The 26,311-nt window shown below is 37.2% G+C and overlaps 2 protein-coding genes across 3 annotated transcripts; both read right to left on the reverse strand.

Annotated features, from left to right (window-relative positions):
- Window positions 1-462: 462 nt before the first annotated feature.
- mus81 (MUS81 structure-specific endonuclease subunit) lies at window positions 463-13,702 on the reverse strand. Of its 2 annotated transcripts, none has more exons than XM_067524346.1 (17): window positions 13,612-13,702; window positions 13,177-13,327; window positions 12,023-12,152; window positions 11,527-11,612; window positions 11,074-11,196; window positions 10,902-10,982; window positions 10,687-10,775; window positions 9,507-9,701; window positions 9,258-9,428; window positions 8,957-9,084; window positions 8,123-8,235; window positions 7,271-7,390; window positions 5,995-6,090; window positions 5,125-5,253; window positions 4,904-5,007; window positions 3,873-3,956; window positions 463-3,715 (listed from the first exon to the last, which is right to left on the reverse strand). In XM_067524346.1, exons 2-17 carry the CDS (start codon window positions 13,315-13,317, stop codon window positions 3,649-3,651), a joined length of 1,857 nt encoding a protein of 618 aa, XP_067380447.1. In that variant the 5' UTR covers window positions 13,318-13,327; window positions 13,612-13,702; the 3' UTR covers window positions 463-3,648. The 2 variants fall into 2 exon arrangements, with proteins under 2 accessions (XP_067380447.1, XP_067380446.1); XM_067524345.1 differs by having other exon boundaries at window positions 11,074-11,199.
- Window positions 13,703-14,175: 473 nt separating this feature from the next.
- Window positions 14,176-23,634, reverse strand: ovol1a (ovo-like zinc finger 1a). The gene is made up of 5 exons (XM_067524347.1): window positions 23,087-23,634; window positions 17,294-17,520; window positions 16,859-17,071; window positions 16,353-16,497; window positions 14,176-16,262 (listed from the first exon to the last, which is right to left on the reverse strand). Exons 1-5 carry the CDS (start codon window positions 23,184-23,186, stop codon window positions 15,913-15,915), a joined length of 1,035 nt encoding a protein of 344 aa, XP_067380448.1. The 5' UTR covers window positions 23,187-23,634; the 3' UTR covers window positions 14,176-15,912.
- Between the last annotated feature and the right edge of the window lie 2,677 nt (window positions 23,635-26,311).

A 26,311-nucleotide genomic window follows, 5' to 3' on the forward strand; every position in this document is an offset into this window, starting at 1 on the left:
TCCTAGAAACAACCAGCTGACAAAGGTTGATACAGGAGACGTGGTTGCCCAAAGAAACTAAGTGAATAGTCAACCACCACTAACTATGCTAACCACTGTTATAACAACAAGATGGATAGTCAACCAAACCCTTTAAATTTCAATCAGAGATAAAACTTATGATGCCACCATAGATGGTGAGTATTCCTCTACATGTAAAAGACTGAAATTTCTTACTACCAGTACTACAATCACTTGTGACTCTTTATACCTCTTATTGTCCAGTAAATGATGTCAGGAAATATCTACATACTCCTCTAGCAACAGCTTATCAGTGGAGAAATGGCTGCATCTGCACAAATTCTTCCAGTAGACTTCCAGGCTTATCAATTATTTCTGAGATCAATCACTACAGAATGAATAGGAGGGGGATCTTTGAACAGTTTTCATGCTTAGAAAAACTCAAAAGAAGAAAAGGAAAAATTTACTTGATACAATTTTTTTATATACAAGTTCTTAAAAACAAACAGAACATGGACCATTAAAGAAATGAGAAAAAAAACAAAAACATTGCTTCTAAAGTTTCACATCTCAGCTGCTGAAGCTTGTAACTATTTCAGACGAGTAATATCTGTCTTAGTGGCCTCCCTCATAGTTTCTCACTTCTTGCACAGGCACTCAACTTTAGAGAAGAGCCTGCTCTAGACAGGTTTATGCATGTGCCATATTCATTCCATTTGTTAAAGATGGATTTAGATATTAGTTAGTTAGATTATTAGTTTTTATGAATCTATTCAATGCTTTTCAATTATCGTTTTACAGAGTTTATTGGAGTGTTCTTTTGTCTTCATGCTGTAGATTGTATTTACAACACTGGTTCACCATATACAGATGTATTTATACTACAGTCCTTTAAACACATTGCACTCAGCTGATTTCTATTTAATGAATTGTGTATCTTTAGAAGCCAATAAGCTGCACCAGGAGTGACTTGGATTAACTACATTAAAATGAACAAATCTTTATGCAGTTTATTGTATTGATTGATTTACTGGAGTTTTGTATTTATAATTAAGATGATTCTGTTGAAATGCTTCTACTTTGACATTTCTCTTTTTGTTTATGAAAACATTTAAATTTACCATGACTTATTGTTTTAAAGGAAAAACTAAACTTAAATCTTTCAGTAGGGTTTATTCTTTTCTATACACGCAATAATTTGTCTATAGTTTTCACCCCCTAAAAAAAATAATAATTCATTGGTTTATTTGACAGGGAAACTGTACATTATGAAGCATTTCAGCAAATGTACCATAATTAACCAAAAGGCTATTTTTCATGAGTATACTAATAAGAAAAATAAAAATTATAATAATTATATATAACTTTTATATATAACATTTATTTTTGTCTAAAGTGACCAAACAACAAATCATCTTTGGTCACATTTAGTTAATTTCCAGTCTGCAGCCTGGATTATCTTGTTTATCTCTGACAGAAACCTCTATTGTCTTATAAAAATAGAGCAGCATGACATGACATCGACTGACATATTTCATTCCAAAATTTGTGGTTGATATAAATAGTCTTAAATATGGTTTTAAATTCATGCATTGCCATTGTTTTCATCCAGACAGCTGGCTCAAAACTAACCAAACATGAATAGACAAAATTCAATGTTATTTTTAGTATCTGTAGAGTGATTGTGGACAATACTAAAGTTATCTAGCTGCACTCTTTTAGTGTAAAAGTTGCTCAGTTTTTTAAATTAAATATTACTTTACCCCATTTTTTAGCCTCTTTTTCTCTCAGTTCTATGCCAAGTAAGACACTACTAAAGGCATGTTTGCAAATGTTCTTTTGTACCTTTTTCCAAGTACAGTACTACAAGTTCACAGTTAGGTTCCCTGTGAGATAATGGGATAAAATATATCCCCCCCCCGAGTTTTAGGTAGAAGTCTTTTGTTTGGTTAAAATGTTTAATTCGTGGTGAAAAAAGGTTTGACAATTACATTAAAAATCTTTTTAATGAATCTTTTTTTTTTTGGAAAGGCAAGCATATAGTCCAACTCTGAGTGAAAAAAAAAAGTTCCTTGTGGACAACAATTCTACTGAAGTCAATCCTTTTCTAAATTGGCTTAAATCTCAAACCCTGAATGCATTCTTCCTGGCACCAAGATTATTTTTCTTATAGTAGAAATATAAGAACGTCTTTAGTTTCTTTTTATTTAGCATTGTAACACCTATAAATGCAACACATTATACACATTCATAATAATAATAATTGATACTTTACTGATGGCCACTGAGAAATTCTTGTTGGACAGTTCCACAAATAGATGATGTACTGAGTAACAGCTTCCCCCAAATGTATTTAATAATAATTAACAATAATTACAAAAACAAAATCTAAAACCAATTTTAATTAACTACAATTCTCCAGTTCAAGATCACCAACGTGGATGTCATGTAATACTTTAAATTAGTCTGATAATTTTGCCAGTCTTTGAGTTAGTTTATAGTCATGGTATTTTTACTGGCAAAAAACAGTATTTTAAAAATGTACAATTTAAAGGACAAACCAGCTTTCTTTCCTAAGTACAGTATCTAAAAAACAAATTCCCATTCTGATCTTTAAAACCTCTTACAAGCGCTCTGTAATTGTCGTCCAACATTGCAGTTAGATATTGAAGTCCCATGTTAGTGGTTTATTCTCAACCACACACAGAATGCTGTCTATGATTGTTGAATCAGATATCAGTTATCATAGAGCTTTTAGGTGTGTTTTAATATGTCTGACTATGTTTTTCCACCCCCCTCCTCCATATTATCCAAAAAAAAAACTGTTAATCAATGCAATGTCTTAGATGTAAAAATCTTGATTACCTAGAATATGTTGCTCCTTTGGTTCCTAAAAGCTTTTGATTAAGGCTTTCTCGAAGAAATCTAAGAAAATATTCATATCTTGCTCATGCCATTTTTTTTACAATTTGCATATAGCCTATATTGGCAAAACCCTGCATCTTTGACACAGTGAAACTGTGAAAAAGGGTCCTTGGTCTGAAAGGACTCTTGTCCCTTGATCGAGTGAAATCCAACCCCAGGTTGGACCTGTCTCCAGTGATAGGTCAAGGCCCCAATAGAGGCTAAGTTTGGCTGTTTATTGTCCTTGAAGATTGTTGAATATTTTTGATTACATGTATTGTATTAATGATATTAATGAACTTTTTGGCTATATTGCAGGTTTCCAGGCATTTTAACCATTATGCCACCACTGACCCCAGGTAGAAGTGAGCCAGCTTTGTTGTACCAGAAAACCTGAGGTAAGCCCAAAGACAGCTAGATAACCCGCATGATACAAGATAAAATCTCCACTCTGATCAGTTGACTCTAATTCTAATTCAGCCTTGCAATTTTCATTAGTTTGTTGACTGTCAAAATGGAGAAAAGGTTGACTTAAGCTAATTTATTGATTAAGTAGTACAATACATTTCTTAATTATTCTAAGGTTTATAGTATGAAAACTCACAATGATTAAAAAAAAAACTGTAGCATTGTTGAATTAAGAAACAGAATTTCTGATGTCAAGGAGGATCTAAAAAAATTATGAGGTAGGTGAGCATCTTTTACAAAATATATCTGAATGAGTGACAAACTGTGTGTGTGTAGCTATGATAGTGCTCCTTGTGTACAGTACAACTGATATACTGTTTTGCTCAGAGCTGGACCCAGGTTTCTGAAAAAGAAGAAAGAAAATAATTCATTAGCTATTTGCAGCTACGCTTACCATTGTCATTGAGTAGTTTTTTGAGTCTTATCTATTAGTATTTAGTTCTTAATTTTTGTGTTCTATGAAAAAAAAAAGGAATCCAGCTAATGTAAACTCTACAAACCTTTTGAGCTTCCCATATCGGATGGAAGAGAGGAGTTTCTCTTTCTCTGATTCACTTGTACACCGGTCATAGGTGGTCAAAAGACTGAAATTAAAAGGGAAAATAGATTATATAAAATATAATCTGTTATACAGTATCTCAAGGCGAGTAGGGGCGGCTATAGCTCAGTTGGTAAAGGCAGTTGCTTACGGACCACAGGGTGAGTGGTTCGATTCCCGGCCCTGGCTATATGTCGAAGTGTCCCTGGGCAAGACCCTGAACCCCTAACAGCCCATTCCCCCTCCCCAGCGAAGCAGTGCCGGTCCAAGCCCGGTAGAAATTGGGGAGGGTTGCGTCAGGAAGGGCATCCGGCGTAAAAACTGTGCCAAATCAACATGCGGACAATGATCCGCTGTGGCGACCCCGAACTCACGGGATAAGCCGAAAGGAGAGTAGTAGTATACAGTATCTCAAGGCAAAGGCCTTGAGATACTGTATACTACTACTGAGTGAAGTGATTAATAAATGTTGCCATACAAAGGTATGGCAACATTTATTAATCACTTCCTGTTGGAAGATAAAGACCGCTGAATAGTTAAATTGCATCCCATGTAACCACAGTGTCCAAGGTCCATGTCTGGCTTGGGATCTTCAGTATGTCATAGCCTATCTCTCCCATTTCCTGTCTACTCCTTCCTACCATTGATTTAATAAAGGCAGCAACGCTTGGTGAGTGAATGAAATGTCTATATGTGTCTAAGTTACCTTTGTGGAGTGTTGTATCGATCAAGTATAGCTGCTGCCTTATCTCCAGACAAACCGCTAATCTGCATCTGCATCATATTAATCACTTCCTGTTGGAAGATAAAGACCGCTGAATAGTTAAATTGCATCCCATGTAACCACAGTGTCCAAGGTCCATGTCTGGCTTGGGATCTTCAGTATGTCATAGCCTATCTCTCCCATTTCCTGTCTACTCCTTCCTACCATTGATTTAATAAAGGCAGCAACGCTTGGTGAGTGAATGAAATGTCTATATGTGTCTAAGTTACCTTTGTGGAGTGTTGTATCGATCAAGTATAGCTGCTGCCTTATCTCCAGACAAACCGCTAATCTGCATCAACTGTCTGGCAAACACCTCTCGCACTGTCTGACACTAAAAAGGAAAAGATGGACATTGGTAGTCATACATTTCCGAACACAGCTGCAAATGTTGACACTGCATTTAAATAAAATCAATATTTTAATGTGAATTAATTTCAATTGAATGTACCTTGTTTTTGATTGCACCATGATTGAACTCGGCAAAAGAAATAAGAGAGCAGGATGGGGCTCCCCTCTCCTCCTCATCATCCGGCCTATCACCCTCCAACTCTCTGGAGCGACAGATCAGCGTACGGTTCTGAAGTAAAAAGTGTAAACACAGGTCGCAGTTGAGGTAGCAGTTCAGTGTTGTCTGCGAGGTTTCCACAAAGAAGCATTTTAAGAGCAAACAAAAAAAAAAAAAAAAAAAAAGCAACTCCGTCTGGGTAATGATCTTACTAAAAGTTGTTGTCTCTCTATCCAAAGCCAGATATCTTATTTCTCTGGGACACATCTGTAATGATCCACAGCTGAAAACAGTCCATAACAAATGTGTGTTTGTTAAAAACTACATTGTCCACCTGTTTAGCCTTACAAGGCATTTGCAAGATTTACTTCTTCAGTGATGCTTTGGGTTAACCATCAGAGAAAGGATGGGCAGGTCATAAACTACCGAGAGATATTTGTTGATAATACAAGCTTATCTTTTAAGACTCAGAGCTCAAAACAAATTTCAGAACCTATTTTTGTACTCCTAGGTCATCCAAGTTTACTTAACCCTGCCTTATCAGTTAATCTACCACTATTCTCTGTTTACTGGACCTATGAGATTATTTTTCAATAAAAATAAACAGAGAAAAAAAGAGGAAAGCAAGAACATATAAAAAGAGACATGCAAGTACAGTATGAAACTTATCAGAAAAGTCTCACTTCAGCAGTAAGCCAAGCTATGTTTCTATTCAGACATCAAGTTGAGTTTAAACAAAGCTATGAAACCCTAAATAAATATAGAATGTGTGTATTTTTCAGTAGCTGTGTCAAAGTTATGTTTGTGTTTTACCTGGTACAGTTTAGTGAGGTATCGTGTCATAACTGTGAGGTAGGCTGCTGACTCCCTCACATCTTCAACTCTCTTCACAAAAAAGCCATCAACTACCTAACGCAAAAATTAAAATTATTAAAAAAAAAGAAAGTTAAACAGACAAAACCACATCAGCAAACAGCTAATCACTTTTAACAATTATTTTTACCATATATAAGCAAACAGTAGGCAGCACTGTGGTGGCTTGGTTGAAGCTGCTGCCTCACAGGTAGAAGGTACACCTGCCAGCTGCAGCCTATCTGTGTCTGGTTTCCTCATACAGTCCATTGGAATGCATGTTAGATTAACTGGTGACTCTAAATTGCCTGTAGGTGTGAATGTGAGTGTGAGTAGTGGTCTATCTCTGTGTGGCTGTGTATCAGACTGGTGACCTGTCTCGTTTTTACCCTACTTCACACCCAGTGACAGATGGGATTGAATCCAGGACCCCCTGCAGCCTTTAATAGGATAAGCAGTTAAGATTATGAACAGATGGATAAGTTCATAACCAAAGTATTTGTCTTTGTGTACAGTGTAGAGTTTCCCTGATATAATTTGAAGAATCAGTATCAGTGCTGATCTGAACATTTTTCAAATGATCAGAATCTGCAAAAATAAAGCCAATTCGAATCAACCTGCTAGTTTCATTGCATTGCTCCTCTCCTGCACAGGAGCTCTAAGGTGCATCATTCTGCTGCAGAGCGGACTAAAAATAACTGGAAGGACACATCTTGACTCTAGAGGAACCCAATATATATGTTACAGAAGTCAAATTTTTAAAGTTTTTCTTACATTTATATCAAAATATATTTTTTTAAGGTTTTACAGATGGGTACGAAGGGATCCAAGAGCCATTGTTGTTGATGTTGTGTCTACATTTCACTGCCACTCCACTCAATCTTTACTTTTTTACTCACTTTAGAGAGTGAGAACCAGCCTTTGCAAAGAGTTATACGTTGTTGGCCTCCTAAAGACTGTCTGACTTTCTATTCACATTGTTAAAAATCATTTCGTTCTAAAACATGAATAAACATGGTCACACGTTCACATAACCCTGCATGAGGAATCTTGTACAAAGACAACCGAAGTGCACATTTTATATGTCTGCTCTTCCGTGGCCTCTTTCATCTGCAGGCATGTGTATGCGTGTGTGAATGGCCCATGGTCAGACAGATACAGACATGAACCTGGATGCATGTAATGTTTTGCACACAAACTTCTTCACCCAACTTATAATTCCACGTTGTGGTTTTACCTGTGTGTTGATGATGGCCTGCTGCAATGTAGTTTCAGGTAAACTGAGGTGTGAGGCAGCAGTCCCACACTCCTCTACTAGATAAATGGGCCTACGAAGACCACATCTCTTCAGTCGGAACTGATTAAGGGAGGAATGAAAGGTATCAGGAGGAGGATTTATTGGTTATAGCCAGTAAGACAAAATGTGAAAAATGAAAAAAATATTAGTCACTTTGGAAGCAAAATATTAATAGAAATACATCTGTCACAAGCTAAGAGGCAGATGAGTATTTAGGTTTTTTATTTAAGCAAAACGTACTGACTTGTCTTATTGCTTGAATAATAAAGACATGCACGTCAGGTGAATTGGTGACTCTAAATTGCCTATAGGTATGAATGAACCCAATCACAGCTAAGATAGGCTCCTGTGACCCAGCAGGACAAGCGGATAAGATAGAAAGATAGACAGATCATTTTCTAAGTATTTTTATGGTAAACAGAGTAGTTTTTAATCTATGAAATATCAGAAAAAGCTCATGATGACTTTAAACCTTCAAATGTCATGTTAAGTAATATCAACAGTGTGAAACCAAAGTTATTTAGTTTGCTAAAAAAGCAAAGATTGCCATACTTGATGGATAAGAACAGATAGATGCTTTATATTTTAAACACTACCCAAATGATTATTTGATAATCAGAATACTTTTCGACTGATGTACAAACTGACTCATCCTTTCAGCTTTACATAAAACATTAACATCTTAGAGATGTTAGGCAATTTTAAGGCTTTATGTTGGACTGTGGATAAAATTTAATCCAACAGAGATTAATGGTAGATTAAGTGATAAGGAAAATACACAAACACACCAACCTTTTGTTCCCTGAAGCGTCCATCAATGATGCTACCGCACAGATCGTCCATCCTTTTCCTTTCAATAATGTAATCAAGAACGAGCTCTCTGCGTGCAGGTGCTCGTAACTGACCTAGGAAAAAAAAACAGAAAAGAATAAAAAAATATATGTGAATAGTTTAGAACAACACACACACACACACACATTCATTTTAAAACGTGATTTAAAGCAAGAAGTCCAGTTGAGATAACTTGACTTTTAGATAAACTGAAAATGAGACAACTAGAAAAACAAACAGAAGTAGTAACATATAACAATGTTTAAATTTGCCTTGGGGCACAATGTCTGCACTCCAAAACAAAAAGATTCTCAGATTCAGACAAATGAAAAGGTTAACACTGAGACGTGCACCATCAACCTTAAAGTAAATACTGATAGTGGCAGGCAAATGCTTATATGGACAAAAAGCAATACAAAATAAATTCTGAAGCAGTACGTGGTAATATCTAAGGTTTAACACCATAGACCTTTAGGTTAATCCTGGCATACAGTAAACAGCAGGGTGCACAGATCGCTACAGATTGAATCGTGGGTGAAGGACGGTCGAAATAATCTATGTGGCTTGCATTTAAATCAGTTCACACTAATTGCAGGTCAGTTTAAACATGATTTTTGGAAAAGTAACACCATACTTGCATTTTAGTCCTTTTGATGATGCCACTCTTTGCGGTTATAAAACAACAGTGTATTCGGTCACAGAAACTACAATTAGTTCCCTGACTTCATTCCCATCACACACTTTTGCTCAGATATTTCTGTGCTAGTTTTATCCTCCTATGTATGTCTGTCTTACCTGGAACAGGTGCAACCTTTTCTCGTGCCACCCACAGAAAGTCTCCAACACTGAGCTTTCTGATATCAAAATTCACCCCATTTCTCTGAAGTTCTTTGACCAGCTCCTGCTTACGATGGTGGCTGCCACTGCACAAACAAAATACATGTATTATACATAAACCCTGATCAAAAAAATGAATGAGGATACAGCTTGGTAAACGTTTCTCTTTAAATAAAACTGCACTCATACACAGAAATTCATGTATGCATGAATAATTACTGATTGTCATTTGACACAAATTCATAGACAACACTCTTACCCAGTAGTCTCAATGAAGTCAACACATAGTATAATTTCATAAGTTCCAGGTAGGAGACATCCTCCATTTGGTTTTATGCTCGCAGGCTGAGAATCCAGAGGTTCTCGAGCAGAAACAGTTCCACCCTCTTCTCTACCTTCATCGGTGTCACAGGCCACACTCTCTGTAGACCTGGAAAGACAATTTTTCTTTGTTCTAGGGTAAAGACGAGCACAAGATAAAAAAATCACTCACTCAGTGTCTATTTACTGTTTTTTGTTCTCTTCCTTCTCGTCCTCCTCTTCATCGCTACCAGTAAGGTCCACAACTCCAGGACCCACTTCTACTTCATCCCTTTCTTCATTCCCAACCTCTTCTCTATCCATATCTTGGCCATCTTTTCTCCCTTGTTCTGCTGAATCTAGTCCCTCTGCCAGAGCACGACCATCTTCTGTCAGGAAATACCTGAGAGAGAAGGAAAGCAGAGTGATTCAACTCCTCTGCTGAGGGAAAAAAAGACTTTGAAAAATTGTGTATTACATAAATGTAAGGTCCACAGACTGAACACATCTAAATATCATCATCATCATCATAGAGGTAAAGTTCAAAATTTACTCCTGACTGATTTGGCAACTCCCATCATCACTGTGTTATTAAAGCACACTTGCTTAAGTGTGCTTTAATACTACAAGTCTCGCAATTTAAAAAGCAGTAGTGGTGGTGTATCTGTTTATGGTGCAGTCAAAAAAACAAAACATTGTTTTATTCATGTATTAAAAGAGCTGATAGTGATTGTTACAGTGCTTCATGTGCCTCCTGTGACAAATATTTTGTTTTGTCAACATGCTTTACACTAAATGTAATATATTTTTCATGTGTTGCATGCCTTTAATGTGAAACAGTAGTGGGAAATTCTGAGTTAGCTTAAGCTGTTATAGTAACAGTGGTGAGGCTGATAACATTGAGATAGTATTAGAAACAGCTATGCAGCATTTTTTCCGTGTTTCATCATTAGATAATTAATCCGCATGTTGCCTTGGCCACTCTACCAACTGAGCCCCTAACAACAACTATGCATTTCAAGCTAAAATATAAGCCGCATTGTTTCCTCTCCACCAGTGCTGAAATGGCTGACTGTCACACACACACACACATATACATATATACATATATATATATATATATATATATATATATATATATATATATATATATATATATATATATATATATATATATATATATATATATATATATATATATATATATATATATATATATAATATATCAGTAATTTGTTTAATTACTGATATGATAGTGTATATATATTTTTAATGCCTTATGGCTTTAAATATTTAAGCAAAATGTGTGTTATTGTCATCCACTCTGGGTTCTTTAAAGCGCTCACTTATATCAGCTCAAATTTTCAGATCAGGAGGAAGATGTATACCTTGCAGGGCTGTGGGTCTTTATCACCAGGTTCTTTTGAATCAGAGTGCTGACTGAAGACCAGGCAGTGTATTTACTGCCTAGATCTGGCTGCAGACAGAGAAAATTAAACTAAATGAATACAATAACTAATGCTAAACAACCTGCTCAAGGTAAAAGATAAGGGGTTAGAATAAACATCCTCGTGTCAAGGTGCGTATGTTGCGTTTCACTTACCACAGTAAAAGATTTATCACAGAGAAGCTGGGCTTCAGCTTGTAGTTCAATTTTAAACATATAACCTTTACTACCTGGGATCTGAGGAGACATTGGTGATGATAAAATGTTATACTGATTACAGAGAACACAAAGCAATACTTGTAAATATCCCGTGTGATATTAAAACTACCTGTGACTGTCTGTAAAGGGTGAGCAAGACAGCATATCCCCCAGACCTCTTCTGAGGCACATACTCCCTCTTCTTTTTCCTTCCTCCTCCTCCTTTCTCCTTTGCCTGATCTCCTGCAACATTCTTCTAATTTGGAAATATTGTGAGATGCAGCTTAACTGCATGTTCTTCTTGACTTTGGTGCAAATAAATGATAAGTGGTCACACTGCTTGTGTTATTTTTGTGTGTATGCATCTTCTAAAACCTAAATTCTCACATCAAGTATTATATGGTATTTTGTAACTCTGACGAAAAATTAAAGAACCCTTGTATTCAATGGGTTTTAAAAATAAATTTACATATTCCTGTGCTCCTTTACATTCTCTTTCTCTGACTGGAATCTTTTGACATATGATGTAATGGTACAACTTAAATTAATACACTCCTTATTTATACCAAACTGCCGACATTACCTTTCTCAAGGGAGCCTGGCTGTTGTTGTCTGGTCTACCAGAAGGGGGCACTGCTATAGGGAGAGAGTGAATGGGAGCGTTTTGTCCTGGAGCAGAGGTAAAGAAAAAGAAATTGTTACAATGGGTTTAAACAGAGATTCCTCCTAATTCTCTACATCTTTTGATAATATTATATACTGTAGATTTTGGGATCTACAAAGTCTTCACAATTTTACATTGAGTAATATTTTTCGGAAATTGTTCCAGAATGTTCTGGTGCAGTTTGTCGCAGATTGGTGAACCTCTGCCCATCTTTACATTTGAAAGGCTCTGTCTCTCTGAAATGCTCCTTTTATACCCAGTCAAATTCCTGACCTGTTGGCAATTAACCAAATCCATTTTCAAAAGCTCCTCCATTTGTTTTCAATTTGCAGCAATTACTTTTCCAGCCATTTGTTGCCTTTTGGCTTTAATTTTTCAGTTAAAGCAAACGTCATTTAATCCATCCATGTCTTACCGTTTTCTCTATAATACTGTTGCAGTTTTTCATCTAGTATTTTACAGATCCCATCTCCAAAGTTCTGGAGGATCTTTGCTTCTTTGGCGTTTTGGAGAGGTAATGGGTATTTATTCAAAGAGCTGATGGCCTGGTAAAAGACAAAAAAACAAACAAAAACAAAACATACTATTTCTGCATTCCACAGGTTTTCAATTTCACATCTTTGTGTGGCCAGCAGAATATTACAATATAAGTGATTGCTTTAACAGCCTTCACAGTTTTGCATTGAAAGCTTTCCACCAGATTTTGGAAGATAGCTGCAAGAATGAGGGGTTGCAGCTCAGTTGGTCAAACAGTCATTCATGAACTGCAGGGTCAGTGGGTTAATACCTTCAGGTCAAGTGTTTTGGACAAGACATATTTGATTTCCTATCCTTTATCTAGTATGGGTGATATATAATGTGTTTGCTGGTTGTATTCACGTGTGAATATAGGTGCTCTGTCTTATTGTATTCAGTTTAATGATTTTGGGCACAGATACCTGTGATTTGTTATTGATGGTTCTCATAGAAGTGCAGGGTATTATTGGGGTGTGTAAAAAGCTCAAATATTCAAGTGTGAAAAATATGCTAATAGTATATATCACATTTGAAAATCTACATCATATCACCGCTACTGTAATAGATAAATGATCTTCTGTATGACAATTTTATCACAATGTTTCTTCACATTCCCCCATGAGGGCTCCTGTTATGCTACGTATTCCTGGCAAACTGAACGTCTTCCCCAAGGAGACTTCCGCACATAGCCAGGGGGAACCAGGAGTCCTGACTACCTTATGGTTTGTGGAGGGCTGCTCTATATCCGCCACTGTAGGACTGTACAGAGAGATGCTAACTTAGACATCTATTTATGTTCCTAGATTTCTGTACACGGATTTTCATTTTGAATCAGAAAAGGGTCTTGACATAAGGTTGAAAGAACAAAGCACAATTTACCTAAATAATAAGGGTAAGTGGTAGCATCAAACGTTACACACCTTTTGACACGATGTTGAGATTATACAACCTCTGCTATATTTTTCCTTAACTGGGCCGTAAGAAGATAAGTAACGTTACACAGGTAATCAAACACGAGTAATACCAGACATTTGGTGAACACCTAGTTTTTACCTTCTGGTAGGTGTACTGGATCTTCAGTCCTTTCTCTCTTGCCTCGTCCCGGAGCTCAGTAAGCCACTTGAGGAACAGCGGGTTCGGACAGGAGGGTAGGGCGCGTTTTCGACCCAACCGGACCGGCTCGGAAGATGGCATCCCTTTGGGTCTGCAAGATTCAGAGATTCATAATATCATCAGAGATTCACATATAATCTAATTAGTACAATATGACATATGACAACGATTAATGTTGTCATATGTAATGTTAGGTGCCTTTCAATTTTAGCCAACATAGGCTAACGTTACCGGACCCTAATTAGCAATTTGCCCTGTATGAACATTATTGCCAAGAAAACACACAAGTCAGTAGGAACCGACAACATTTGTAAAAAGGTTTTAGCAACGAAAGGCGCAACATAAATCTTCTAAAATCCTCCAGAAGTGGCTAACCGTTCAATTGTAAGGCTGCAGCAACCGGTGGCGTTTTGTTTTCAAAGGAAAAGCACGTTTCCGTGTTGACACTCGTCATATGACCAGCGGGAGGCGGGGCAAAAAGTGGCAAAGCGAACAGCGACGCTTATAGGTGAAATGAGGAAATACAAGTGAAAAACGTCACGAAAATTTAAGAACAAATAAGAGACACACAAGGAAATAATTCAATTTCTTGTCTGAAGAAGTAAAAATCATGACGATTCAATAATTTCATATAAAAACAATTTAGATTTTTACCATATTGTAGATTTGTTCAATAGCTCAGTAAACAAACTGTAGTGATCAAATAAAATTTTGGCTACACATAAAATACTTGAAACATAGTAATTCATTAGATTTTATTTGCAAAAGTCACGAAACAATAAAACAAAACAAAACAAATGTCAACAATGTAAAGCATGGTTGTTTAGATTAATTTAGTAAAAAGATTATATTAGTTATTAGGCTAATCAGTTAATTGCTTAGTAACAATTCAATTTATGCAAAGAAGAAAATATATGTTTATATTATCCAGTACTTGTTTTTTCACTTAAAGCCACAAATGTAAACCTCTTGAGGACACTCAAATTTAGAGGATCATCGTAGTCAGAGTTATTTTAAATATATTTCATGGCCTGTCATTTGATATTTTTTAATTCAGAACAAAATTAATATCAAAATACCAACATCAATTTAGGAATATGGCAGTATAACTTAGAGGGAAAGAATATGTGAAAACTTGCATTCAAGTTAGGCAAGCACATAAGGAAGTACTCTTTAGCTTACTAAATGTGTTTGTTCATTTATAAGAGGATTGAGTGAATAAACAAATAACTTCCAATGTTCTTTAACACAATCAGTGTCAGTTAAGTTAAAAGTCCGTTATGTGCCTGTCACCTGAATCAGCCTCCAGTATCCTCAGGCTGAAGGGAGTTTGCTGGAATCCTCCAACAAGACCCAACAGAGACCAGGAATCCAACTTCACCCTCCCAGCCACTAACCCTTTCTTTCCTAAACACACACAGACATAACAGCCATCTTTTGTTCACTCAGACACAAAGTTTGAGGGGGCAGTTTAAAGTATGATTAACCCAGATGTTTTTATTGCTATAAAATAAAGTTATATAAGCCAACAAAATACATTTATTTATTAATGAGGCCGGCTGAACTGTTAGACATCTATCATACTGAGGTTGCAAACAGCTAGTTACGGTTGGTTATACAATAATCAAGAATCTGTGACAGGATAAACACACACACTCCAGATATGTACACCAATTATACTCCAAATAACCAACTTGAAAATGTATAATTTGGGAGGCAGTTGAATGAATTAAGTGATAATTGAGTGAATGATGCAGCCTTCTTTCTGAGATAGCCTTTACAGTTCTTGAAAGTTAACTGTTGGATTGACATCTCTGGCTGCAATGACTTAGACTGAGTCTAGTTTCCATGTTGGTGTACTGTAAATATTAATAATAAAAAACCACACTGTCTAAATTTACTGTACCTGCTGTTGATACTATGTACAACTAATACAGTGTAACAAGACTACACTGGTTATCTGTTAACATTCTTGTGTACTTTGGTTTTATTTAATGTGCATAGAGAAGAAAGTTACATAAACACAAAATCCGGGAAAAGCCCTGTACATCATTTCATATGGTGGCCTGAGAACGTATGGAACAATATATACTATGGTGGGATATGAGTGCGGCAGATGTTTTTTTTTGCTAGTCCTGAACCAGTGCAAACAAACAATACCACCTTACTCACAGTTACACAGTTCACAGTTTACAGCAAAAACGAAAACCAATTCTTGTGTCATATATTACTTTGTTTAATGAATGAATTGTTTTATAGAAAAATCATTGTTTTTTGCTGTACAGAGAAGCCCACAGTTAACATTCATAAGCAATATAAATGAAGCGTTATAAATGCAGAGAGATATGCTGATATTGTCAGATATGATTTTGAGCTCATCCACATTGTTCCTATTTAAAAATATATATTAGTCAAAGTCTTATTGAACCTGGTCTTATTAGGAGCATTATTTCTTTTTACATAGGTAGTTGTTATATACAGCAGCCCAAATCCACATACACAGACACTATACATTTATAAATATGCACACAATGAATATACAGTGTAATCTAGCTTGGCGTCCACTTCTCTTCCATCACTTCACTTATACAGTACGTCCATCATGATGCATCTGTACATGCACCCATCCATCCTTCATCCATCACCCCTGAGCTTATTTTGTTGCTCTCCTCCTCTCTACTGCCCTGCTGATCCAGTGGTATCATCACTGTCAGCTCCTTGAGGAGACCCTGGCATGGATCCTCCAACTGACCCTGCTCCTCTTTCTCCCCCTGCTTCCCCTCCTGCCCTCCTTGCTGCCTTTCCCTTCAACAGGGCACTCTCAGGATGAAGTGAGTGGAGGTGGATCACCAGCTCATCCTGAGTTTCTGCCGTGTGGCCACATTCCTCACACACATAGAGCTTGTTGCGTCGTTCCTTGTAGGCATACTTCAGGGTGATGCCGTGGATCTTCTTCATGTGAGACTCAAGGGAGCAGCGCTGAGTGAAGGCTTTCTCACAGAGGGTGCACTTGTAGGGACGGACTCCTGTATATTACATAATCAGAAAAAAATAAGTTAAATGTGTTACCATTCTGTTTATGTGAGTGGATGTGAACACTGGAAACATGTAGATACCTGTATGTGTGCGAACGTGCCTCTTTAGGTCAAAGGTGTCATTGAAGCCTTTGCCACAGAAGCTACACAGATGCCTCTTGGTCTCGTTGTGACACTTGACATGTCTGTTTAACATCCGCTGATACTGGAACGTCTTCTGACAAATCTACATGCAACGACAGAAGATTGAGGGCCATGTCACTTTCCTCATTGATTCAACTATCTACAACATATGTTTCTATTCAGAATTACATACATGCACAAATCAATTTTTAAAAACTTTTGTAGAATATTTTGAAATTAACTTATCATTCTCAACCCATGTGGATGCAGCGTATCTAGTGTTATTTTTATGTGACTTCAAGATTAATCTTATGCAGCCATCTACTATCTAATGAAGTGACCGAATAACTTCAATGCAACCAACATGTCAATAAACATTTCTCAACAGATTCAAAACAGAGTATAATCAAAGTAAATGTCCAACACTGTGGATCTGAACAGTGGGTCCAATCTCAATATTGTACCTGACACATATAAGCCCCTGTTGATCCTGCTAATGAACTTTGGCTTTGACCAGTTGATCTGGTCACCATGGGCACTGTATCCAGCGAGGCAGGGGTTGATGTCAAGGCCACTGGCATCACAGTGGCATGTGGGGTTAAGGATGAAGGCTTGGAAATGACAGGAAGTGAGAGAGGAAGGGGAGAAGGATTGGAAGGTAACTCGCCTGTAGTTACCTGTGATGGAGAGGGATACAGTATGTCTATTATTGTAAGTTTTGATTCATTTTCACTAATTTATGTGCTGAGTTTTAATCCAAAATAAAATTGCCACCCTTGCACTAATAAACATGATGGCTCATGTGAAAATACATAAATTATAACTTAAGTATAAAAGTATAGGATGATTAAAATTACTGCTCTTCATTAATCCTTTTCAGTCCCTGATTATTTTCTCACCTTGATTTTGGATCGGACGTATGTGGAGCCACCCTGAGACCTCCTCCTGACCTCCGGCCTCTCCTCTGGGGAAACTGCTGGGCTCTGAGGTTGGCCCAACACTGTGCTGGATGGCAGCTCGGCATGTGTTTGTGTATCGGATACAGAGTGCTTGGTGAGGCAGATTGGTGTCGTCTCAGCCGGGGTGGCTTCAGCCTCCATCAGGACAGATTTAGGGAAGATGGAGACTAGAAATAGACAGATGAAAGTTCTAGTTAAATGGTCTGCCTACATAGCAATTAATTAATATTAATAAAATATCTCAAGATTTGGCAAAAAGACAAAGAGTATTTAGTTTTACATGTATAATGTGTGTTTTCTCATTATTAAGAAAAGGGACATAAAGACTATGTCTATGTACAGTAGAGCTTTATGTCAGTAGAAAAATAATTGTAAGCATTTTTGATAACAAGATCAAGATTATCTTTGTTATGTTATTTAGGAGTTATTAAGTTATTTAAGAAATTTCATCTAAACAGGCCGCATGTCCGCATGTTGATTTGGCAGTTTTTATGCTGGATGCCCTTCCTTATTCAACCCTCCCCAATTTCTACTGGGCTTGGACCGGCACTGCACAGCTAGTGATGGGCCAGAGACACTTCAACATATGGCAGGACTGGGGATTGAACCACTGATCAATAACATTGATGAATCAGTAGTAAAAATAATAATTGAAGCTGTATATTACAAAGACAAAAAAATAACTATTTTGATTGCTTAATTATTCGTAGCTTAGTTTTCGTAGCTAAATCTCATTCTAGTCATCATTTATTAAGGACACGAAAACAAGGCAAAGAGAAAGGAGGAAACTAAAATAGTTTTTGTACTATCGAATTTAACAATGGGCAGCCAACCTGCAGCACTTCATATTTGCACAATCTCTCAATTAGCAAACACGCAAAGCTCAGTAAGTGTATGTATTTGGGTATGTGGGTGTGGCTGTGCACATGTTGGGTCTATTGTTTTTAACAGCTTATTTTGCACGCACACACATGCCCACACACACGCAGGCACACACACACACGCACACACAATTACATTACAGTTAGACTTGTCTGACCAGACAGTCTTGCAGCACCAGCTCCGTACCTTCCTCAAACAATCCACCTCCGCCTGTCTGTGTGGAGGTTTATGTGTACTTGTTGTGTGTATGAGCACATTATAACAAAACACTATTAAAAGAGGGGGAGAGAGATGTTGCTCTGGAGTCATAGAAACCACTGAGCCTCCAACATACGGCGTTTCTATCTGTGTGTCTTTGTGTGTTCAGGTTGCTTGAAGGCAGGTGTGGTGCAGTCCAGTGAAGACAATGAATCAGTTGAGTCTGCAGGGCCTCAATCAGATAATACTCAAATGTAAATTCAAATGAAGCCCAGCAGTGAGCTTTAAAGATGAAAAGTCATAACAACCCAACTATAAACCAGTGGAGGTAACGGTATGCTGTGACACACTGACAGCCCTGTGTACACTTCAACGTATAATTAGCCACTCCCTTACATATTAACCTAGATGTCAGTAATAATTTGTATGAAATTTGAAAAAGTAATTTTCAACTGATTTTGAATATAATTTAGGGTTGGGAATTTTATAATATGCATCTTAAAATTTTGCTAAATAATTTATTTCAGACTAAAAAAAAAAAAAAATAGGGGCTCCAATTTTTTGAGTTTGACAGCTTTTGAGCACTTGAGGCTATGTTTGGTATAGAGGTTTAATACCCAGCTGTAATTATTGCACTTTCTTCCAGTACAATGTCATGCTTATGATGACATTCCAGGAAAACAGCTAGTGCTCTTTAACATGTTTCAACAATGTGTTTAATCTTCCTCATGCTGATAATTCTTCTGAATTTTTAGTACTCCTACAACACACAAACAGGGCCTTCTGTACTCCATTTTAGATACTTTGGACACTTTATTAGTTTGCAAGAGTTAATTGGGAAGGTTCCCTCTCAGTTAAATTATAAAGATACACAAATCTTATTTTCTAGTACCAGGCACTAAGGGTGAATGAAAACTTAAAAATCCCCTGCTAAGGATTAGAGCTGCTTTGGACTGAATGACTTGCACCATTATTTTAAAGATTTTGTATAATGGTTATTTATCACACATGTTGGTACAATTTCTTCAGATATTTTTTTAAACAGATGAAATTCCAAACTTTTGGTTGATTTATTTGCTCAATTACACGTAGGAATGACTGAAAAGTTACATTGAACTAAGCTTCAGGAGGAACTTGCAGCTCTATCAGTGGAATAATGATCATTGAGTTTAAGACTCATGTGCCTTTTCATTATGATCTCTAAAGGAATTACTAGTAACAGTGTGTGTTATTGTGTGCGAAGTATAAAGCCTTATGATATATTGTATATTATACATAAAGGATATTTAGTCAAGGAGAGAGGCCTTAATGTCAAAGGTCTGCTCGTAAAATAAATGTAATCAGAAGGTTTCAGTTCATAGAACCGTGGACAGAATTTCTCATTTGCTTTTAAATCTTTCCTAATTATTGCAGTGTGCTGATAGTTTCTGTGGTGACTGCTGCTGGCTGGACATTCAATCTCATCTTGTATTGTTTGTTCACTCCTCCTTCTCCCCCTCACCAATGAATGAGGTGTGTGCTTGGGTATAGGTGTGTGTTTTGGAGGTAGGGTGAGAGGATTTAAAATAATACCCCAATGTTCCCACGTGAGCAGAAAGGGGAGAGGGGGAGTTGTGTTATTTAAAGTCACACATTTTCTTTCAATCCATTTAATGACGCTCAGCTGGGAGAAAGAGTCAACAAATGGTAGATAACTTTATCAAACATAGGGTGAGTCACAAAGTGTGTGTGTGTGTTTGCTAAAGGTGTATGCAACAGTAGACCGTCTGTAGGGTCCGTTACATTTCTTTCCATCCAATAAACATTACCTTTGCAGCAGCCTTCACTAATAGTTTGAGATCAGAAAATGTATTCCCTTTCTTTCTGAGAGTTACCTGAAAAGATTGATAACACTTGCGTGTCTGTGTGGTAGCTTAGCTTAGCACAAAAACTGGAAACACGGGGAACCAGCTAGTGCAGTTTGGTCCAATGGTAAGAAAATATAATTTTTTGAAGCTAAACATTTGGCCTTCCTTTACTGGTAGTATGACTTTTCCTATGCCCTCAAATTCTTATTCTTTAGCCAGTTCTCACCATGTGTAAGCCATGTTCCTATAAACACAAGGCAGGCCAATACTGTGGTATTACATTTTTATTTATGAACTGGATTAAATGTCTGATTTTATACTATATACACTATATATACCTAAAAGCTATATAAAACGGGAGAGAAATGTCTCTATATCCAAACACATAAATCTTTTTGAGGACAAGCTTGCCTAGAGTTATGTGAGCTGTCGGGTCTACCGACCTAGTATTGGCCAGAATGCACATCGTCTTGTTGTGATGGTGGCTGAGGAATAAGTGCTACAAAACACATAATTATTGATAAAGCTACTATAATTATTATATAAATCCTCTAACTTATAAAACTGTAGAATTGAAAAAAACTCAATAACTAATCATTTGGCACAAACATGTCAGCACTTAAATGTGCATATGTGTAGTATTTAGTGTGCACAGATTCTATTATTACTTAAGAGCAAATCCCATATATAGTAAGGAAACTTTGTTGAATATCAGAATCTTTGTGAAAATTGCATAAGTAGGTTTTAGGAAAAAATATTCTTAAGGACAGTTGGAGAATGAGACCTATTATGACTGTATTGAGATGTAAGGGTTTTATTTATGTAAAATGAACTAATTATTTAGTGATCAAATATCTTCCTTATTTCAAACTGCAAAAACTATTATCCCACTTACCAGTTTAGTAGGATGGTAGTTATGTATTTAAATATCATGTAAATGGAGATAAAATGTCTCCATGTTTCATTAGGCTCAAAAGATCATAATCTGGATGCCATTATAACATCTCCTGTTAACTTAGACCTACATGTCTCAATAACACTGCTTCAGTTTGTCTGTTTTTGCTTCTTTCTTTTTTCAGTTGTGAAGATTTTTTTATCACCTTATTTTTCTATTTGATGTTGTTGTCCAGTGTTGATGTACACAGGTTATGAGTGCCTGGAATTGGAGGAGGATCAAACCAGACAGAGGTGTATTTGAGGCTGAGACCCAAAAGAAATAGGCACCTGTTTGTGGATTACAAGATAAAAATAAACTCCTGGACCTCCATTTACACACACAAAAATTGTCTATACAGATGGCATCGTGATGCTTCTTAAAAGTATTCAACACGCCCGTTACTGTGTGTAATTATCATTCTTCTCTGTGTGTGTGCGTGCGCATCTGTGACAGAAGGAAACAGAAGCAGCACACAAAACACACGTCAGGCAGGTACATCAAGTAACGGCACATACCAGGCAGTTTAGCCGAGACCGTTGCTGGGTTTGGTAAGGAGTGTTAACCCTGCGTAATTACGCACGATGCCCCTCTAATGGGTAGTATGTTAATATGGTAAATGCAATACTTGAATCTAAAAAAAAACTTATTACAAGGTGATTCGTTGCGTTTAATTTTGAGTTGAGTTAAATGGACATTTACATGTAAGCCGTCATTTGTTTTAAGACTAATTTAAAAACCCCAGAAAAATAGTAGAGGCTCAGTTCATTTAAACTGTTCCGGTTTCAAACACCAATAGGATGTAAAAGTCAATGATTAAAAGTTAACGGTGATGAGATGAGACGAGAAAGAGAGGGGGGAAGGGTTAGCGAGAAGGAGAGCGGGACAGAGCTTTAGATTTAGGGTGTAGTCCGTTACTTGTTATCTGATACCGTTGTGGTCTCACAATAAAAACTCTGCCGTTGGCAACAAAGGGAATTGTTCTCAAGGAGAGAGGAGGAGTAAAAAAGAGTTGTTGGTTAAGAGGTGGACTTGTCATTACAGTCTTAACTGAAACCGACAAGTTTAAAAGTGTCAGCTCTCACACTCTTCAGGTAAAGCAGCCGACTAAGAAAACATCTACTTGTGCCACATTATTGACATCATATGAATGAGCCGGTAATCCATTACCTGATAGCGTAAGAGTCCAAATCGAGTTTGCCCAATATTACAACCCTGTGGTGAGAACCCCTTGCCAAGACCTCAGAGAGGAACGACCACTCATAAGGATATATGTTAGGCCCATTTTCGAGATACACAAGTCATTGCTTAGCTGTACAAGGAAGAAGGCTGCAATCAGGGGTTGAAGGTCGCTGTGTTAAAAGCAACGGGCCCTTGTTATAGTTTATAGGCCGCAACAAACAGTGCAGTTAATAAATGAGATATGAAAACAGAAGGGAAAACAGACCAGCTTAGGGGCTGATATACGTTAGGTGACATTTAAATTGCATTTTTTTAATTGTTTGTTCATTTTGTTTTGATTTGCTCATTCTTTTATTTGAAACAAATCCAACTGACAGCGTTTTTGACGCAAACAGTAACAGTAATCCTTAACAGTCTAAACGATGAAAATGCGCATCTTTCCCCAGGACGCAGGGTTCTCTTTTGACACGGCCCGTTGTGTTTCCCGTTATTCGGTGGCCCCGTTACAATAATTACCCGACCCTTCTGCACCCGCCAAGCTGATTTCCCAGGTGGATACAAATCTCGCATTAACAACACGAATCCTTGCGTTGAGGCGCCCAAAGACACACTAGTACCAACCATCGCTTATATTTTCATAGCCGTTTTATGAAACAACAAAAATGGCTCGTTACAGCGGCGTGGACTCACCTGGGATGTAGACGTCGCCTCGTTTATGATCTGGGAGTTCACTCCAGTTCCGCTTTCCCGGCGAAACATTTGACTTCTTTACTAGAAATGCTCTCGGCATGTTCAATGAATCACCGGTCCTTTTGATGGATTTGCAAAAAAACAAAACAAAAACCGCTTCTCGGGTCTTAATGGCAACAAAAAGTTACACAAGCAGGAAAGTGCGACGAAAAATGGAAGGTATAGATCCCCTCCTCTCCTTCCTCCTTTTACCTCTCTTCTCGTTTGGCAAGATGTGGGCCAATTAATTTCCTACTTTTCCCTCGCACACCTTTCTCTGGACCTATTTTTCTTTTCGTCGCCGAGTCAAAGGCAGGAAAAGTCTTTTCGTCGTCGGAACAGGTGAGTCTTCTCAGGTGAGCAACCCGGACAGGTAAAGTCGAATATCGCTTTCAGCGCCCTGACATAACGGGAGTGTGTGTGAGTGGGTGACAGAGCGTGCTAAGAAACTAAAAACGGCAGATATTCTTGTTCACACACATGCACGCACACAGTCGAAGGAGGTGGGTCAATAAGAAGCACAGGTAGTCATTTAAAAAAGCAGGAAACAGACGCCAGCGCGCATGCGCCTCAGAAATAACGGTGACAAGCTGGAGGGAACCTGGGTTAGGCCTCTGTATACCTGCTGAACCGGTTTACCCCTCCTTCCCTTGATCTGTTTCAGTCTTTCTTTCCTCTCTCTTTCTCCACCTCTTCTCCATTCCACTTTAAGGTGTGGGGGGCAGTGGAACTGACAGGGGGAGGAAGAAGAAAATGTAGAGAATAGAGAGAGTGTGTGGAAGGGGTAAAGAACAGTTAGACAAATAGGAACACGCACACACACACACACACAAACAGCCTACACACACTTTCTCCTGCAGATGCACAGACATGTCAAAAGGGCTGTGCGGTTTGCAACAAATGCAGTAAATAAAAGCCTCCAAAACAGAATCTAGCTATCTGGGTGCTTGGTACCGTATATTTTAAGTGAATCATTGTTATTGCATTATTATTGCTTTTATTTGACCAGTTTTTGTTGGCACCTGAAACAGCACTGGAGGACGGTCCACTGTAACCTACAAAATGAAATGGAGAGTATGTTGCCTAGAGTTATGCATCTCTGCAGACCACTTCAGCACAAATGAACAATTAAGTCAGTTAAACGTGGATAGAATTTAATTTCTGATCATGTAAATTCTGAATTTGGAACTGGGTCAGTATTTCCATATAAACTCAGTTTCCACCTGGTTAAAACAAGTGCAGTCTAATCAGACATCTTCCTTTAGAAAGGTGACAATGTTTGGTTTTTGACGGAACTATTTTAGAGGATGTTATGTGTAGTATGTGTGCTGGCTATCTTGTTAGCTTAACTAAAAGCACCTCTTCATGAATCATGAACTGGCAACTTGGTGTATATTATCATGAATGCATGGGTTTTGTTTTGCTTGTAATGTCATTTCTTTTCTTTCAGAATCTTTTTGTGTAGATGTTCATTAGCATACTGCATACCGAGGCATGCATGCTAAATATTTAAAATGTAAATCAAGGGTTTCTGTGCAAGTTGTTTACACAAGGTTGCAATTGGAAAATGTTATATGCATTTTGATTTTGTGATCATGGTGAATATAAACCTATGGACAAATTGAGTAATTAAAAACTAAAAACAAAAAAAAAAAAACTAAAATGAAATTGCAATAAATGTATGGCAGACTTCTGTATACCTGTAGATATGATCCAAAGACCTGAGCTTAAACAGGAACAAAGAGCTTTTGCCAGTTGAATCAATCAATATTGAACAGATACATTTTTATCTGTTAAACAGATAATGTTTTTTTATTCTTTTCACTTAATCTTTTCTCTGTTCGCTCCGGTTACTTGTTACTGTGTACAACTTTTGAAAAGATTCTTCCTGATTCAGTGATACTTTTGAATCATACAGGAAATATCAAGAGGAAGTGCATGTAAATGAGCAAACAGGTGTAAATTCAACTTTTAAAACATTTTGCGAAACAATATAATTTTACTGTCAGTTATTGCAAAAAGTTTTTTGTATTACAAATTCATTCCATCAAAACAAACAAAAAACAAAACCAAAACAAAAAACACAAGTAACACTTGACAATCAAAAAGAAACACCAAATAACCATGTAGCAGGTCAAATGTGCAACAGTGCACAGGAGGTATTTTTTTTCTCTGATGCCAGAAGTGTCAGAACACCAACACGGCTTAATAATGTCAATCTGCTTTTTAATTGTTCACTTTCATTTTGAGCAATAATGAGGTTTTGATAGTTTTTAGTTTTTATTTACTCACTATTGGTCACTTTATTGGCGATGCGCAGGAAGTCAACAATCAATCTACATCCATGTGAAATATTCAATTTGATATTTCAATAGTGGCTGGGTAGCACTGTGGCCTCACCTTAGAAGGTCCCTGATTGAAACTTGGCTGTGGCATTTCTATGAGGAGTTCTTGATGTTCTTTGTGTGAATGTGTGGGTTTCCTCCCAGACATATGCATTCAGGTAATCGATACTCTAAATTGCCCATAACAGTTGTTTGTATGTGTGGTGTAGATAATGAATGAATGTCTAATTACTTTCTTACAAATAGGTGGATGAGAAGAAGAATTAGCGTGACATGAAGACAGCAGAAAAGTGCTATTCTTGTAAAAAGTATTTTACTACTCAGTGATATGTTAGCTATTGTGAATGAGCGAATCGTTTAGGGGACAACCTCTTTCATCACTATGCATTCAGCAGAGACTCCAGAAAGTCTCTGTGCCCCACCAATAAATAGTCCAGTATAATCCCCCCTTTAAAACCTATACTTGTGTTTTTACACTTTACACTTTGTTTTTGTTTTAAACCTTAGCTTCCACCCCTGTTTGCAGTTTTTATGCAAAGCTAAGCTAATGTCCTTCTGTCTCTAGCTTCATATTTAATGTTGATGTTCAGGTGAAGGTGGAGTAAGTTCTTTAGAGATTTATGGCAGAAAATGGTGGTCATTGAAAATAAACAGCATTGCTTGTGGCTGAGCAAAAAATTATTTGAGGATAGTGACACTGTATATACAAAGGGGAGATTTATCACTGTCTGGTGATAGTAACTCTGCTATAATTGACCATAGGATTTAATGGGTGGTTAAAACAATATAACAGGCTCCAACAAATACAAAAACATTGGTTTTAAAAGAATTCATCCAGGCA

The sequence above is a fragment of the Channa argus genome, chromosome 12 (assembly GCF_033026475.1).
Source record: "Channa argus isolate prfri chromosome 12, Channa argus male v1.0, whole genome shotgun sequence".
NCBI lineage: Eukaryota > Metazoa > Chordata > Actinopteri > Anabantiformes > Channidae > Channa > Channa argus.